This window comes from Mytilus galloprovincialis, chromosome 11 (genome assembly GCF_965363235.1).
Source record: "Mytilus galloprovincialis chromosome 11, xbMytGall1.hap1.1, whole genome shotgun sequence".
Taxonomy (NCBI): Eukaryota; Metazoa; Mollusca; class Bivalvia; order Mytilida; family Mytilidae; genus Mytilus; species Mytilus galloprovincialis.
This window is the reverse complement of record NC_134848.1, coordinates 22264449-22281366: the sequence shown is the minus strand read 5'-3', so window position 1 is coordinate 22281366 and position 16918 is coordinate 22264449. Positions and strand designations below refer to the sequence as shown.

General features: G+C 32.9%; 1 protein-coding gene across 3 annotated transcripts in view; it reads left to right on the top strand.

Annotated features, from left to right (window-relative positions):
* The window catches only part of LOC143051872 (uncharacterized), a 36583-nt gene extending 19665 nt beyond the window's left edge, over positions 1 to 16918 (top strand). The window contains exons 12-26 of one of the 3 annotated variants that reach the window (XM_076224858.1): positions 658 to 744; positions 1944 to 2063; positions 2563 to 2640; positions 3836 to 3925; positions 4899 to 5021; positions 5875 to 6012; positions 6979 to 7068; positions 8227 to 8349; positions 8869 to 8949; positions 10259 to 10348; positions 11689 to 11811; positions 13418 to 13504; positions 15364 to 15468; positions 15937 to 16062; positions 16670 to 16918. In XM_076224858.1, coding sequence (XP_076080973.1) covers positions 658 to 744; positions 1944 to 2063; positions 2563 to 2640; positions 3836 to 3925; positions 4899 to 5021; positions 5875 to 6012; positions 6979 to 7068; positions 8227 to 8349; positions 8869 to 8949; positions 10259 to 10348; positions 11689 to 11811; positions 13418 to 13504; positions 15364 to 15468; positions 15937 to 16062; positions 16670 to 16824 — 1616 coding nt within the window. In that variant the 3' untranslated portion in view covers positions 16825 to 16918. The remainder of the gene's footprint in view (positions 1 to 657; positions 745 to 1943; positions 2064 to 2562; positions 2641 to 3835; positions 3926 to 4898; positions 5022 to 5874; positions 6013 to 6978; positions 7069 to 8226; positions 8350 to 8868; positions 8950 to 10258; positions 10349 to 11688; positions 11812 to 13417; positions 13505 to 15363; positions 15469 to 15936; positions 16063 to 16669) is intronic. The other 2 variants (XM_076224861.1, XM_076224860.1) reach the window with 2 other exon arrangements.

The following is a 16918-nucleotide window of genomic DNA, read 5'->3' as shown; positions in this document are numbered from 1 at the left end:
ATATAAAATTTCCATACCTTGTTTTAGTTAAGTCAAACATTTCACTGACTTAGAGAATAATTAATCCAGTCAAATATTCACAGCTGAAATCGCCATTGTTTTTCAAACAAACACACTAAATGTGTGAACATTGTGTTCAGGATGCAAGTTGACATCGATGTGTAAGACCAAAAAACTACCGTGTCAAAATATTTCTTTCTTTTGGAATTTAGTTCGAAAGTGGTGTTCTATGGGGTGATTGAACGTTCGATTTGATATACGTATTATTATTCCCTTATATAGTATATATAATATTTGTTTATTTGTGAATAAAAGAAGAAAAAATAACAGACAAGTTCGCATCATTTATAAACGACGACGAAAGGCGTTATATAATTGTTGAAATAATTTAACATATTATTTACTTTTAAATAAGAACCATAGTGCTTAAAAATCAAAAGCAATCTATTTCTGACCCTAATTGCAAGTAATAAACAGAAAAAAATAAAAATTTCCAAATTGGCGTCAAATTATTTTTTTCCGCGAATTAACGCATTTTCAGAATGGCGGGTTTAAATATCAGTCCCATTTTTGTCTTAAGAATGTAGCAACAACGGTCGTTTCTAAGGGCTTGTTTTCCGACTGGATGAGCTATTCTATAACTATTTTTCATTTCAGGACCGAAGTGCCCACCATTATGTGAAATATTTTGTCCATTTGGTAATGTGGTAGTGAATGGCTGTCCAATTTGTAAATGTAAAACAGGTAAACACAAATAAAGGAAAATAGTATGAAACGTTATTTTTGTATTGATTCATCATGTTCATAGTTATTAACAAAATAAATAAGGTTAATTTACCAGAGGTTAACGAAGCAATGTACAATGCCAGTGAAAGAGCTTCACCGATTTGTAGACTGTAAAGCAACGAATGTTTTCTTTTCTAACTAATGCTTATAGTTTTTGCTCTTTAATGATTTTGATTCCCTTTTTTGCGCACCTGGCCCATAGGGCCAAGTGAGTTTTTTTCATAACTTGGCGTCCGTCGCCCGTCGCCTGTAAACTTTTACAAAAATCTTCTCCACTGTAACTACTGGGCTAAATTTAACAAAACTTGGCCACAATCATCATTGGGGTATCTAGTTTAAAAAAATGTCCAATGACCCGGCCAACCAGCCAAGATGGCCGCCATGGCTAAAAATAGAACATAGGGGAAAAATATAGATTTTGGCTTGTATCCCTGAAACCAAAGCATTTAGAGCTAATCTGACATGGGGGTACCATTGTTTATAAGGTCTAGATTTAGCTGTTCTGAAATTTTCGGATGAATCAGACAATCAGTTGTTCGGTTGCTGCCCCTGAATTGGTAATGTTAAGGAAATTTTGCCATTTTTTGGTTATTATCTTAAATATTATTATAGATAGAAATAAACTGTAAACAGCAATAATGTTCAGAAAAGTAAGATCTACAAATAAGTCAACAAAATAGTCGTTTGATCCCTTAAGGAGTTATTGCCCTTTATAGTCATTTTTTAACAATTTTTATTAATTTGGTAAACATTTGTAAATGTTTACAAAATATTTTCCTCTAACTAAAGGACCAAGTTTATTATGGATAGAGAAAATTGTAAGTAGCAAGAATATTCAAATAAATTAAGATCTACAAACACATCACCATCACCAAAACATAATTTTGTCATAATCCATCTGTGTCCTTTGTTTAATATGCACATAGACCAAGGTGAGCGACACAGGCTCTTAAGAGCCTCTAGTTTTACTTTCTCAACAGTATCTCCTGATGTGTGATGTTATTATTACGCCATTGTCTTAGTACACTGTAATACAGTTCCTGTTTTGCACGATTTAAATTTTCGGATAGTTTTAGTACTCTTTTTTTCAACATATTTAAATCGAAGAAAAATGGACTGCAATTTTTTTTTTTAATATGTTTGATATAATTTTCCAGGATGTAGGAATAACGCAAATCCTTTACCGTCAGCCAGGTGTAGTAGAGCCAAGCCGTATTGCCCCTCGAAACACCAGTGTAAAATAGCTGAAAATGGTATAGGAGTTTGTTGTCCATATGGTATGTTATCCCCAAGTTTGTTTTGTCTACTGGTTGTGCTTAATTTTAACCGAAATGTTAAAAGTGAAATGTGTCCGATGCGCTTTCTGGATTCACTTAAAAAAAAACACTCAGAGACCAATATTTGAAAGCCTAGGAAGTATAGAAATCGAAACAGTTGAAGATGAAAAGGACCATAGAAAATAGCCAAATCAATCGAAGGTCAACTTTGCCTGAGGGAGTTGAAACATTATATTCTTCATATTACTCTCAAATTCTATAAACAGAAAATTTAAGAAAAATGCTGATGACTGACCCATATCCGTGATAGATAATGTAAATCTCGACTCCATTTATTAGCAAAGAACATTCAGAAACAAAAAAAAAAAAACAAAACAAAATAAAATAAAGCAAAATAAAACTTATCTGTCATCATGATTTGTGCAAGGCCAAACTCATAATGTTTATTACATTCTAAAATACTTTAAGATATTTCTAAAAATATGCATTTATCTTTCAGAATGCCCTGTTTATAAGTGCAAATCCTGTCCATACGGTTATGTAATTGATGCTAATGGCTGTCAGACATGTACATGTAGTAAGTAAAACATACATAAACAATTAAGGATTTTGTTGATATTACATGTAAAAAAAACCATATCTGTTCTTTATATTTACTGGTAAGATGATTAAAATGTTTCATGCCATCAGACGTACATGATTCGATTTACACTTATGTTCCTTCTTATTCAAACTATCGTTCAAAAGGATCCAATAAAGGCAACAGTAGTATACCGCTGTTCAAAACTCAAAAATCCATGTACAAAAAACAAAATCGGGGTAACAAACTTAAACTGAGGGAAACGTATTAAATATAAGAGAACAATGACACGACATTAAAATGTGACACACACAGAAACTAGACATAATCCTATGAGAATAACAACTATAACATCAAAACAAGATACATGAATTTGGGATAGATAAGTACCGTGACACGTCTTATAGTAATGTGAATTCACACTAAAAATAGAGAAAACAAACAACACAACGGAACACAACGTTAAAATGTAACACACACAGAAACGAACTATAATATAACAATGGCCATATTCCTGACTTGGTACAGGACATTTTTAAAGGAAAAAATGGTGGGTTGAACCTGGTTGTGTGGCATGCCAAACCTCCCTCTTTTACAGGAAACAACCGAAATACATTATAACCGAACAAAATGCAACACACAAAAAAAAATAAACACATCCGAATAAGTCAAAACCTCAACGCCAAGTGACGTCATATTAGAAATTGTAAAAAAATGACAAAAAAATGACATCACAATTGAATCTGTTAAACAGATCATCAAAAAATGAAAAATGACGTCGCATTTGAATGAATAAGATAGAATTAGGATTGATTTAAGATTATATTTGAACTAAAAACTGATATTACATTTAATAACAATGCACATTTCAATACTTATTAATAGCAAACTAAGGCAGCAATTAACTATATTATATAGCTATGTCCAGTTTGTATTGAATCTAACTTCAAACGTGAAACATCGTACAGATTACGCTGATCAAAATCAAATCTAATAAATGAAGGCGGTGATTAATTTTCTTTACCATAACACATGAATATAATAGAAAAGACGTCAACAATGTGATGGTACTTTTCTATGTCATAACGTTTTAATATTCGTTTTTATTTTCTTCTAAAAAATCACAAACATATAAGAAAAGGCTTATCAAAATAATGTAATAAATGTTAATGATTTGACGTTTTTTTTTCAGAACCTAGATGTCCACCTGTTTGTGCTATATTCTGTCCCTTTGGTAATGTAATGGATGCAAACAACTGTCCAACTTGTGCATGCAAAACAGGTAATGACGTTCGGTTATTAAATGTGATATACCAAATGTAATTAAATTTTACATTATTATACGTTTTTTAAATGCATCGAATTATTGCTGGGTACATTTCAGTATTATCAATATTGTCTTATCGATTTTACTTTCAGATATATAAATGTAATTGGGAAATATGTTAACCGGTCAATAAAACATGATTACTAATTACAAGTATAGTTAAAAAGGTCTTAACCTCTGAATATAGTATAAGCCGGAAACCTATCTTAACCACTCATATTTAAGTCTAGTCATATACAATATATAATCTTGTGTGAATATCCTCGTGTTTTCCTTGGTTCTGTTGATTGAAAACTTTAGCTGTTAATCATCTTGTGTGAATATCCTCGTGTTTTTCTTGGTACTGTTGATTGAAAACTTAAGCTGTTAATCATCTTGTGTGAATGTCCTCGTGTTTTCCTTGGTTCTGTTGATTGAAAACTTTAGCTGTTAATCATCTTGTGTGAATATCCTCGTGTTTTCCTTGGTTCTGTTGATTGAAAACTTTAGCTGTTAATCATCTTGTGTGAACATCCTCGTGTTTTCCTTGGTTCTGTTGATTGAAAACTTCAGCTGTTAATCATCTTGTGTGAACATCCTCGTGTTTTCCTTGGTTCTGTTGATTGAAAACTTTAGCTGTTAATCATCTTGTGTGAACATCCTCGTGTTTTCCTTGGTTCTGTTGATTGAAAACTTTAGCTGTTAATCATCTTGTGTGAACATCCTCGTGTTTTCCTTGGTTCTGTTGATTTATACCGTTTGATTGTGTCATTTTCATGGACTTTGCCTTTTTAAATTTGCGTTGAAGATCGGTATTTTAGTTATACTTTCTAATAAAGATTTAAAAAAACAGAAAACAGAACTTAAACTAATGTACCAGCTTGTGGTAGATATTGAATACTATATATGCAAGAAACTTATATGTTTTACTTTCTGTTTTCCTTTTCAGGTTGTAAGGGTAATGTTAAACCATTATCAGTCAGCTGTGGTCCTGGTCAGACAAGATGTCCTGGAACCTATCAATGCATTACACCTCCGGCCGGTGGCAAAGGAGTATGCTGTCCTTATAATGGTATGTATAGCAGTGTTTTAATAACTGAAAAACACATGTTTCATTCACCGAGGTTCTTATAAACTAACTGTTTTCGGGTACTTTTATAGCTGGGTGACAATACGGTATTGAGCATTGGGTAACATCTGTATGTCAAAAATGTCAACGGTACAAGTCTTTTGTAAACCAGTTGTTAACTAAAAAAAATGGCTTATCGACCAAATTGACCGATAGGAACGTTAGAGAGATTTCGCGCTATAAAGCCAGGTTAAATCCACCTTTTTTTATATTTGAAAATACATTTACAAAGTTGGAAACATGACCGTTGTTGTCCATTTGTTTGATGTGTTTTATCATTTTATTTTGCCATTTGATTAGTGACTAACTTTTCGTTTTGAATTTTCCTCGGAGTTCAGTATTTTTGTGATAACACTTTAAGAGGATTTATACATACAGCTACTTACAATAATGGAAATAAGTTTGGATTTTCGATTTACTTTAAAATAAGCAGAGTTGATTTGTTTGTAAATGAGCTAACTTTCTACAAGAGAGCATATGTGACATAAATAACTAACTATAGGTCACCGTCGGACTTCAACCATGTTTAAAACCCATATCACATTGTCAGCGATAAAAAAAATCCCTAAATGACTATATCCCTCACTGACAAAATCCCTAAATGATAAAATCCCTAAATGACAAAATCCCTCACTGACAAAATCCCTAGATGATAAAATCCCTCAATGTCAAATATAATATAGAAATAACCAACTTTACGGTCTTCAATATTGTATAAAAATCATATCGCATAGTCAGCGAAAAAAAACATAAAATAACATATCTTGATTTTGAGATATAGTTTTATTTTTTTCAGATGATGTACCATCCTGTAAAATAGGAATACCTCTAGCGAACTATTTCTGTGGACGTGGTCCAAATCGCAAAGATTGTCCAAAAGATTATTTCTGCAACATCCATCCTACTGACAGATATGCTGTTTGTTGTAAAAAAGGTACAAAAAAAATGGGAAAAACAAACATTTCTAAATTACTTTCTCGTATGTTAGCTCAAAAATATAGGGATGCACAAACCCAATTACCAAAGAGAAAAGAAGTTGGACTATGTTCTTCCCAACCCTCCCTCTAACCAGGGACAGTGGTACTTGTACTTTTATACCACTGTCCCTGGTTAGAGGGAGGATTTGGAAGAACATAGTCCAACTTCTTTTCTCTTTGGTAATTAGGTTTGTGAATCCTTATATTTTTGAGCTAACATACGAGAAAGTAATTTAGAAATGTTTGTTTTTCCCATTAATACGTTACTATTTCTTTATTTATGCGACATGGTGTTCTTCATCAGCATTATCAAGCAAAGTTTTGTTACTGCTCTTCATGCTCCGATCAGGATATTTTAGGAGTTGACCTATCTTTTGCCATAAAATCTGATAACACGAAATATAAAATTTTAAGTGCGTTACAGTTTGTCTTAATGGAGATACTCTATGAATCAAATATTTTAATTTTTTTTTAATACACTTTCAAAAGTATTCTTTTCAAAGGACACGGCACAATTATCAAAATAATCAGATGGTTGGTTTTTTTTTAAAAATCTATGATGTTTTTTTTTATAATATTCTGTGAAAACAATCTAAAACTGAGGACAAAACAGTTTTTTTATATGCGTTGGTCATTGTCGAAAGACTTATGGTGACTTATAGTTGTTAATTTCTGTCTCATTATCAAAATAAGTCACATTGTCAATCATACAACTTCTTCTTTTTATTTTATCAAGAACCATTCTTATCAATAAAATGCAAATTGATCAATCGCATTGTATGATACTAGTTTTAGGCACAACAATTTTGAACAATAAATTTAGACATTAGTTTTAAATCAAGCATCTTCTGGAAATTTTGATGAATATGTTTTTAAAAATAGTGTTATAAAACATGTAAATGGTGTTCTACACTTTTTTTCAGAACCAATATGCGGACCAGTTTGTCTTATATTTTGTCCCTTTGGAAATGTTCTGGATGAAAACAACTGTCCTATTTGTAAATGTAAAACAGGTAATGGTGTTATGCTGTAGAGATTGAAAATATGATATGATATACCAGAAAATTTTCCAGATTATATATGTTTTATTTCATTATGTTCATAAATTAATATCTGAATACTTTTCGTTCCATGCGTTCCTATTTGTAGATAAAACGTTATCATGGCAGTTGTTAAATTATTATTTTTTTCATTCAGAATCAATAAATACTGTATTATTTTAGGGTTTGCTAACTTTCTCTTCCTTTACGGCTTTCCTTCGCACTTTCCCTAAACAATTGTGGAATATATAACGAAAGGTGTTCTGGTTAAGATTACTGTATACGGAAAAACTGTCAGCGAATAAACGTTCGGGGAGACAATAATTCATTAGCACTTTATTTAAGATGATTCATCAAAATAAAAGGATTGTCAGTTCAAATGAAAGTTTATACGTGTAATGTAGGAAATTTAGTCATTTAATCTAAACAGTAATCTTTTTTGTTATAAGATTGATTATATGACTTTACTAATTCGTATCCCGTCTTTCCCTTCGTTACGTTTGATGTTGGATTTAATCATCTTGGATTTGCGTTGGAGTAGTTTTGTTTTTCTTTTTGTTGAATAAAAAACACTAACAAATACAGAAATTGAAGTCAAAACCAATGTAACAGCTTGTGTTATGTATTTTTAATATACGTTTTCATTTATTGGTAACTCATAGTACAACGACAGGTGCCACATATAGAGGAGGCAGTGGTTACCCTTCAAGAACAGAGTCTTTAATGCTATGTTTTGTGCAATGTTGTTTGTTTATTAGTATTATTATTTGTAATCCATGTTGTAGTCGACTTATTAGTTTGAACGTCCCTTGAGTATCTCTCGCTGTCGCTTCTTTTTCACATTTTGTTATTATTTTAGGATGTAAGAATAATGTTAAACAATAAGGATCAATCAGCTGTGGTGCAGGTCAACAAAGATGTCCCGCTCGATATCAATGAAAGACACCTTGAGTATCTCTCGCCTTCGCCTCTCTTTCACATTTTGTTATTGATTGTAGAATGTAAGAATATTGTTAAACCATTAGGATCAATCAGCTGTGGTGCAGGTTCACAAAGATATCCCGCTCGGTCTCAATGCAAGATACCTTGAGTACCGTTCGCCTCTCTTTCACATTTTGATTTCCGTTTCAGGATGCGCAGGCAATGTTAATCCATTAACATCAGTCAGCTGTGGTTCAGGACAACAAAGATGTCCTGCTAGATATCAATGCAAGACACCCTCAGCAGGCGGAAGTGGAGTATGCTGTCCTTACGGTATGCTAAACTGAGTTCTATTTCGCCATTGTGGAATAAAATGCATTCTGGGTAATTTTGTGAAAAATGTACGTCATAGTGGTGTATGCTGTCCTTATGGTATGCTAAACTGTGTTCTAGTTCAATATTGTAGCATCTAATGTATTCTGGGTAATATTGTCAAAAACGTACTTCAAAATATTGTGATTTGTTAAAAACGTCATATTCAATAATCATCATTTAAAATATTGTTCAGAACTGCGTTCAATATTTACGATTAGCATATTTCAGTGCAAACAGTGACAACTATTTCAAAATTGAATACCGTAATAAAAAAAAAAGGAAGTAGTAATTATACACGGTAAAACTTTTTAAAAAGAAACAAATATCATTACAAAAACACGTTTACTTAATGATCTGTACAACAAACAATTTGAAATTACTTAAAGTAGTTCAAAATGCTAGTACAATTGACATTTAGGAATAAATAACTCTATATATTCATATGTATCTTTATACAATGTTGACATTTTGTTGTAGAATGTCCACTTGTAAAATGCAGTGAACCATGTCCTTACGGTTTTGTGATTGACGTAAATGGCTGTCAAACATGCAGATGTAGTAAGTAAAGTGTACGAAACATCAGAAATATTTGTCTTATCTTGATACAGGGTTAAGGTATACGCCATAACTCACAGCATGAATATAAATTGACATTGTCGTCTACGTCATTGGTTTATGATTAAAAGTTTAGTTAGCAATTCGGATATGTTCCTTAACTTTCGTAACTACAATACCCTTCTCTTTCATGAATGTGACCTTCCGAATTAAACTATTTACGGGATTTGTTATCTCATAAACAACACGACGGGTTCCACATGTGGAGCAGGATCTGCTTACCCTTCCGGAGCACCAGGGATCACCCCTGGTTTTTGGTGGGGTTCTTGTTGTTTATTCGTTAGGTTTCTATGTTGGGTCATGTGTACTATTGTTTTTCTGTTTATCCTTTTCATTTTTAACAATGGTGTTTTCTCAGTAATGAAAAAATCAAAGTTCGTCTTTTTTTTTACGCCACGCCATGTCAGTTCATTCCTTTTTAACTTTGATGTCCGTTAGGTATCTTTCGATTCTCTTTACTTTTAGATTTCTATGGTTAATTACTTTAATTATTTCTTCCTTTTTCTCTATCGTTAGTTTTGTTCTAGCGTGTTTACCTCGAGTGAGGAAGGTCATGGGTTCTATCCTTGACTTGGTCAAACTATAGATTTCTACTACTTCTCTGCTAAGCATGGTGTATTAAGGAGTAAATGCAAAGACTGACGGCTCCGAGTCTGAATGTGTCTTGGTAGGGTTACTATTCTATTTGTGCGGACTGTTATCTTATAAAATAACGAGTGAAAACCCGACTCAAAGAGTCGGTCTAGAACATATTTGATATTTATATTACATTAACATGTTCTCGTCAAGAATTTGCATTTCATTTGCTGCTTGACATTTCGCGGCCATCAATCATCAGCTCATTACATTTAAACATATGCAATAAGTCACTGAACAAATATGTCTTAAACATTGAAAGCTTTCTTTTTGTAAAGTTTTCGGGTGTAAAAGCGTCATCGAAGTTCATTTCATATGTAGCACAGAAGCGCTTCGTTCTGAAAATGCGCGTACGATCATTGTTTTTACAATTTTTTAAAATTATAAAAGAACAATATTTTTGCCATTGATGTTGAAAATTCGATTTTTATCAAGTTTGGGTTTTATATATCTTTAGCACTTTTTTGTGGAAGCTCGTGTCATCATTAAATTACATTTCATTTTGAAATGAAGTTAACTATAATAATGAAGCGAGAGCTCTGTTTGCCAATCAATCTTGCGTATTATAATGCATGTAATACTACATGTATGTGTAAAACATTTGCAATCTTTACAGAACCTAGATGTCCACCTGTTTGTTTAGTGCACTGTCCCTTTGGTAATGTTTACGATGAAAACAACTGTGCAACCTGTAATTGCAAAACAGGTAAACAGTTTCTGTTAAGAATTTTGAATGATACATGCATTATCAAATGAGACTAATCTTTTTCGGTATGTGTTCAACATATACGTAGTTTAAGACACTCGTTTCACGGACATATACGGATATAATAGATAGTGACAGAAAAAATAATCATAAAGGGTGTGTTCAGGATCTTGGTATTATACAGAAATGTGTGTTTATTCACTAAACAAAAGTATGTGCTTAAAGAAAGTGGGATATACATCAATGAAAGAACAACAAGATTTGTCAAATTTGTCAAACTCCTCTTCAAGATCTCAACATCACTGATTCTAAACAATTTAGATTTGACCTAAATTTGTCTACATTGCAACAAAGAAAAACATGAACGAAATATTTAACACGTGGTGACTGTTAACTAAAGTAATTATTTTCATTGTTCCCAGGAATTGCAAGTTATTTAAATCCGATCAGAAAACATTTACATACTATTCTAAGGATCCTTAATGCTGTTCAACTCTGTATTGTTCAGCTTTATAAATATTTTGATATGAGCGTCACTGATGAGTCTTATGTAGACGAAACGCGCGTCTGGCGTACTAAATTATAATCCTGGTACTTTTGATAACTATTGACATACTATTCTAAATATTCAAGTCTTTAGTGTCAAAAGGATAATTATCAATGAAGAGGAATTACCTAGACATCTAGGCCAACGACGCCACTTTTTGTTTTATTTTAACTGATTGATCAATGTTTCAAACTTAAAGTAGTCATCCAGGAAATATGTATTTATAAAAATATTGCTGTTTTGAATGTCGGCTACAATTCGAAGTAGATTCCAAAAAAAAAAAAGATGTGAATATAGCAATCGGATATAAAAGTCTGCATTGCAAACATCATGAACATTGAATTTTGATACATACCCTGCACAAGTTTACCAAAAAAAAAATAAAACATTTAAGTATGTGCTTAAAGAGAGCACTACTTGAGCAAATATGCCACACATGTATCAGGCATATACAACAGTATAACTTGAAATAAAAGCGTTTCATTTGATTACATGCATGACTCGCACATTCAACCCCATTTATGTTGATCGCACGTGTCTGAAAATACGCAATTGATATAGCACAACAACCTACATTGAGAAAGACGTTATGTTCTTTATATCAAAGCATAATAGATAAAATACTTTTATGAAATATTCGACAGACGGACAATGTTTTTTTTTACAGACGGACAATGTTAACATTAAACAAACCATATGATTTTACCATTCGATAAGGGACTTTCTGCTTAAAATTTTCCTTGACGTTTTATATGTTTGTTATTTTGTTTCACATTTATCTGCTTTCTTTCAGGATGTGCCGGTAATGTTAAACCATTGTCATCGGTCAAGTGTGGCACAGGAGGACAAAAATGTCCGGCTGGATATCAATGTAACTCACCTCCACATGGTGACCCGGGAGTTTGCTGTCCTTATGGTATGTTCGTAATGTATTGTTCTACTTCTGGTGTGTATATTTTTGTAATATTCATTTGACGTGGCTCGGTACTTATACATCCCATCATTGTGTTATTGTACTATGTGAAATTTTTGAAGTCTTATCTTTCGTTTTTGTGAATGTGCTTATTCTATATGTCTTTTTGTGCGGCTTTGTTACATATTTGTTTTGTTTTTATAGTGATTAAGATAATAACACCATATTGACTACTGTACTCCTATTTAATACAGTTTTACCTAGTTTGTTCTTTTTGTTTTGTTCATAGATCGTTGTCAATATTGTATGTTTAAAATATTCCCATACTGGCGACAGGTTTAGCTTGCTACATGTACAGAATAAGCTAAACCGACCATTATCTACGTAAGAAAATGTTTTGCCAAATCAGGAATATGGAAGTTGTATTCCATTTGTGTGATGGGTTTGGGCTTTTGATTATGCCATTCGATAAGGGACTTTTCGTTAAAAATTTCATGAGAGGTCAGTATTTTTTTCTTAGTTTATAGGTCGTTAGTTTTCCAGTTTTAATTGTTTGAATTGTTTAACATTTTTGGGACATTTATAACTGACTATCGATACTGGTTTGCTCATTGTTGAAGGCCGTACTATGATCTATACATGCTACAGTTGTAAATTGATTTGATCTTTGGTAGAAGTTTGTCTCATTGGCAATCATACCACATCTACTTATTGTATATCTACCTTGTTTTAAAAACTATTAACAAAACATGCATTATAAAGGCAACAGTAGTTTGGATTTTCAAATACTGTCAACGAAATTATTTACACGGATACTTTATTTCGCGTTTTACCCTTTTTACATGTAGTACACTTTGCGGCTTTTCAATTTCGTCATTTTCTAATTAACTTGGTGCATTTGAATAAGGAATGATCCAAATAATACATGTTCGCGATGATTTATATTTACGTTGTTTTTCTCCTCGCAACAGTCGCAAAAATAAAACGCTCGCGAAAATTAGTTTTGCCTCGATCATAACTGAAAAACATGTATTGTCGATATGCACATATGGGACCGTTACATTGTATCTTATTTTATTCTAGTCCATCAACATAGCATTAACATATTGTTAAAGCGCCAAGAGGGATATTTTATCTTTTTGTCTTATTTAGATATAGGAAGATGTGGTGTGAGTGACAATGAGACAACTCTCCATCCAAATAACAATTTATAAAAGTAAACCATTATAGATCAATGTACGGCCTTCAACACGGAGCCTTGGCTCACACCGAACGAAAAGCTAAAAAGGGCCCAAAAATTACTAGACTAAGTGTAAAAGCATTCAAACGGGAAACCCACGGTCTAATCTATATAAAAAACGAGAAACACGTATAAATTACATAAACAAACGACAACTACTTTTGAATTGTCGTTCTGTCTAGGTACTGTTTGTTTTCAATCTCTCCAACGTTTTGGTACTTGAAAAAAACTTTGGCAGCTAGCATACCATATTGTTCAAGAAAACTCTGAAACCGGTTGATAATTAGAACATAATGTTATTCATAACTTTCATATAAATATATATATCTAGAAAGTGTACAGTTTATCAATTATTTTTGTTTGTTTCAGTATGTCCTCAAATAAAATGCAGCCGCCAATGTCCATACGGATATAAACATACCGTTAATGGATGTCAGACATGTCAATGTTTACCTGGTGAGTTAGTTCCTTCAGCTAAAGTCGACAACAGAGGCTGGTTAAGGAAGTTCGCTTGTCATGTTTTGGGGATTTTTGTCAGATTCTCGGAATCTTCAGGTTTTATCCATTCGAATGCCTTAAAAAATTGCCCATTGACCCCCATTTTTCTTTTTATAAATCTTTTACGTGTATCATAATAGGCCATCTGTAAAAGTCTATATTTTTTTTTTGTTATTTTTTGATAGTTTTTGAGAACTTAAACTTGTCAATATGAAAAGTCAAGAGAGAATTTTTACCCGCCAAAATTTCAATGGCTATCATGTCAAAAACTAGCACACTGACCTTTATTATTTTTTTGCTCTTTCTCTTTTGATTCCTTTATTAAAATCAATATCATTATCAATATAAACTAGTGTTTTGAAAAGTTAATTATTTGAAACTGAGAAGCAAACTCTCTTAAGTGGGAAGCCTAATAGGCTTTGCTCCCTCTCCCACGGTTGATTATTTATGGAAACACTGAAGCATGACTTGAGCGAACCACCTTTTATCAGTCAGTAGACCCCTCTACCCAATCCCCCTTATGGAAATATCTGGATTCCCAACTGAAAAAAAGTATCGACACACACTGGGCTATTGGCCTGACATTAAAATATGGTTGTGAGTTAGTATCGTCTATTGTAATGCAGTCAATAGCCTTCGAAGAAAAAAAGACTGATCGATTGATTAGTGTTTCACGGTACATTCAGCACTGTTTTGCTTTTTCGTGGTGGTCAGTTTTTTATAGGAAGAAGGTGGAGTGTCGTGAGGAAGTCACTGACCATTGGTTTGAGCGTCACTGATGAGTCTTATGTAGACGAAACGCGCGTTTGGCGTACTAAATTACAATCCTGGTACCTTTGATAACTATTTACACCACTGGGTCGATGCCAGAGGGTCCCCGAGGGTATCACGATCGAGCCCAATTGTCAACACTTCAGTGTTGACATGAATATTAATAATGTGGTCATTTTATTAAATTTCCTGTTTACAAAACTGAAATTTTCGAAAAACTAAGGAATTTTTTATTCCAGGTATAGATTATCTTAGCCGTATTTGGCACCACTTTTTTGGAATTTTGGATGCTCAATGCTCTTCAACGTTGTACTTGTTTGGCTTTATTAATATTTTGATATGAGCGTCACTGATTAGTCTTTTGTAGACGAAACGTGCGTTTGGATACTAAATTATAATCCTGGTACCTTTGATAACTTTTTACACCACTGGGTCAATGCCACTGCTGGTGGACGTTTCGTCCCCGAGGGTATCACGAGCCCAGTAGTCAACACTTCGGTGTTGACATGAATATTAATAATGTGGTCATTTTATTAAATTTCCTGTTTACAAAACTGAAATTTTCGAAAAACTAAGGATTTTCTTATCCCAGGTATAGATTACCTTAGCCGTATTTGGCACAACTTTTTGGAATTTTGGATACTCAATGCTCTTCAACTTTGTACTTGTTTGGCTTTATAAATATTTTGATATGAGCGTCACTGATGAGTCTTATGTAGACGAAACGCGCGTCCGGCGTACTAAATTATAATCCTGGTACCTTTGATAACTATTTGAAATGCCACTGTGTTGACGTTGATACTGTAATTGGACTATGTTTTTATCCAAAAAATCTTTGGAAACAACTAGGTCTAGTGAATTGGTAACATATTATTGTCCAAGAAAATTTTAACAAATGAATATTGATAATTTCTTCTAATGACAGTCAAAGCATTACTACGGCTGTTGTTTCAATTTTCCAAGAACAAACACGTGAACGTTATTTCTATTGTATTGTAAAATTTAGATCAACAAAATTCCTATATTGCACATTTACATTTTTATAGCCTGTGAAAAAGGAAGCCCTCAAGGTAAATGTAAACTTGGACCATTTGAAAACAAACCGTGCCCATCGGGAACCTACTGTAAGAACTCAGTCTGCTGTAAAATCCGTAAGTACCTTAATGATAACCAAAGTTCCCATAGATATACAAATAAATATTAAACAGGGTTTCCATAGATATCAAAATAAGAATATGTGATTGCCAATGAAACAACTCTCCAGCAGAAACCAAATGATTTAGAAATTATCAACTATAAGTTACCGTGCGTCTTCCAACAATGAACAAACCCCAGAAAGCTGTTCCTTTTCTTTATCCAAATCTCTCAGCTCAAAGTGGTTTAAAAAGATATTTGTAATCAAACTAGAGCAATGTTTCTAAAAGATGTCTAAAAGAAACTTACAATTTTTTAGGCCAGACCTCAATAAATACCAATAGGGGTGTACACGGATCCACTAGTAAATACATACTTACACGTACATATGTACTAAACAGCATTATCAATGCTATTTTATATTATAGCCTTTAAATTTGGCGATCCTCATACAACAATTTCAATGATATTTTGTCTATTTACAGCCTGTAAATTCGGCGAACCTCATCCATCACTATCCTGTGGAATGGTTGTCGGCTCCAACAAGTGTCCAGCTGGATACAGTTGTTTAGGAGGACCAGCTGATGAATACTTTGCTTGCTGTCCAGATAGTAATTTTTTAAATATTTTTCATGCGTGTGGGTTATCTTATATGGCGAAAAACTCCGTCATAAACTTTCATCAAATATGTCATCTTGGAATTCAAATGTCCTTTATTTGGCCTTTTGACTTGTGTTGTTCGCGCTGCGGATGAGTCTTTTATAGACGGAACGCGCGTCTGGCAAAATCATAATCCTGGTATCTAGGATGATATCTATTATTTCAATCCACATCTAAAAATTACCGCGGTTGCTATGAATAGAATGTACTTCTCAAATATAGATATTTTAGTCAAGTATTCTGAACTGCAAAGCAACGATATAATGGTCAAGTCATATAATGAGCCAAGTACAGATTTAATTATCAAGTATTCAGAGCGACCGAGTACAAATATAATTGTTGAAATATCTGGTTGGCGAAGTACACAGTCAATTATTTCGTCAAATTTTTCTCCAAAACTACTGAATCACTTATATTATAGTCATGTGCTAAACAGACCAATCAATACAAGTGTGATATTTTCGGACTTGTACCACACTTACTTCTTGTTCAAAATCTAAAATATAAGTCTGAGTATGGTAAGCGTGACAAGACTAAATAATGCCCTTTCCTTTGTAGAAAATAAGCCGACACCAGACAAATGTCCCAAAGACAGATATCCAACGTCAAGATGTTATGTCAGACGAAGCTGTAGAAACGATTCATCATGTCGAGGGAATAAGAAATGTTGTAAACAAGGATGTCGATATAAATGTGTAGCTCCTGTTTACTAATCAGTAATACGGAAATAAACACTACGAAAGTGTGTTGTTAATTCATAATTGTGAATTTATAAACTTTAGCTAAATAAAGTTAATCTAAATACTT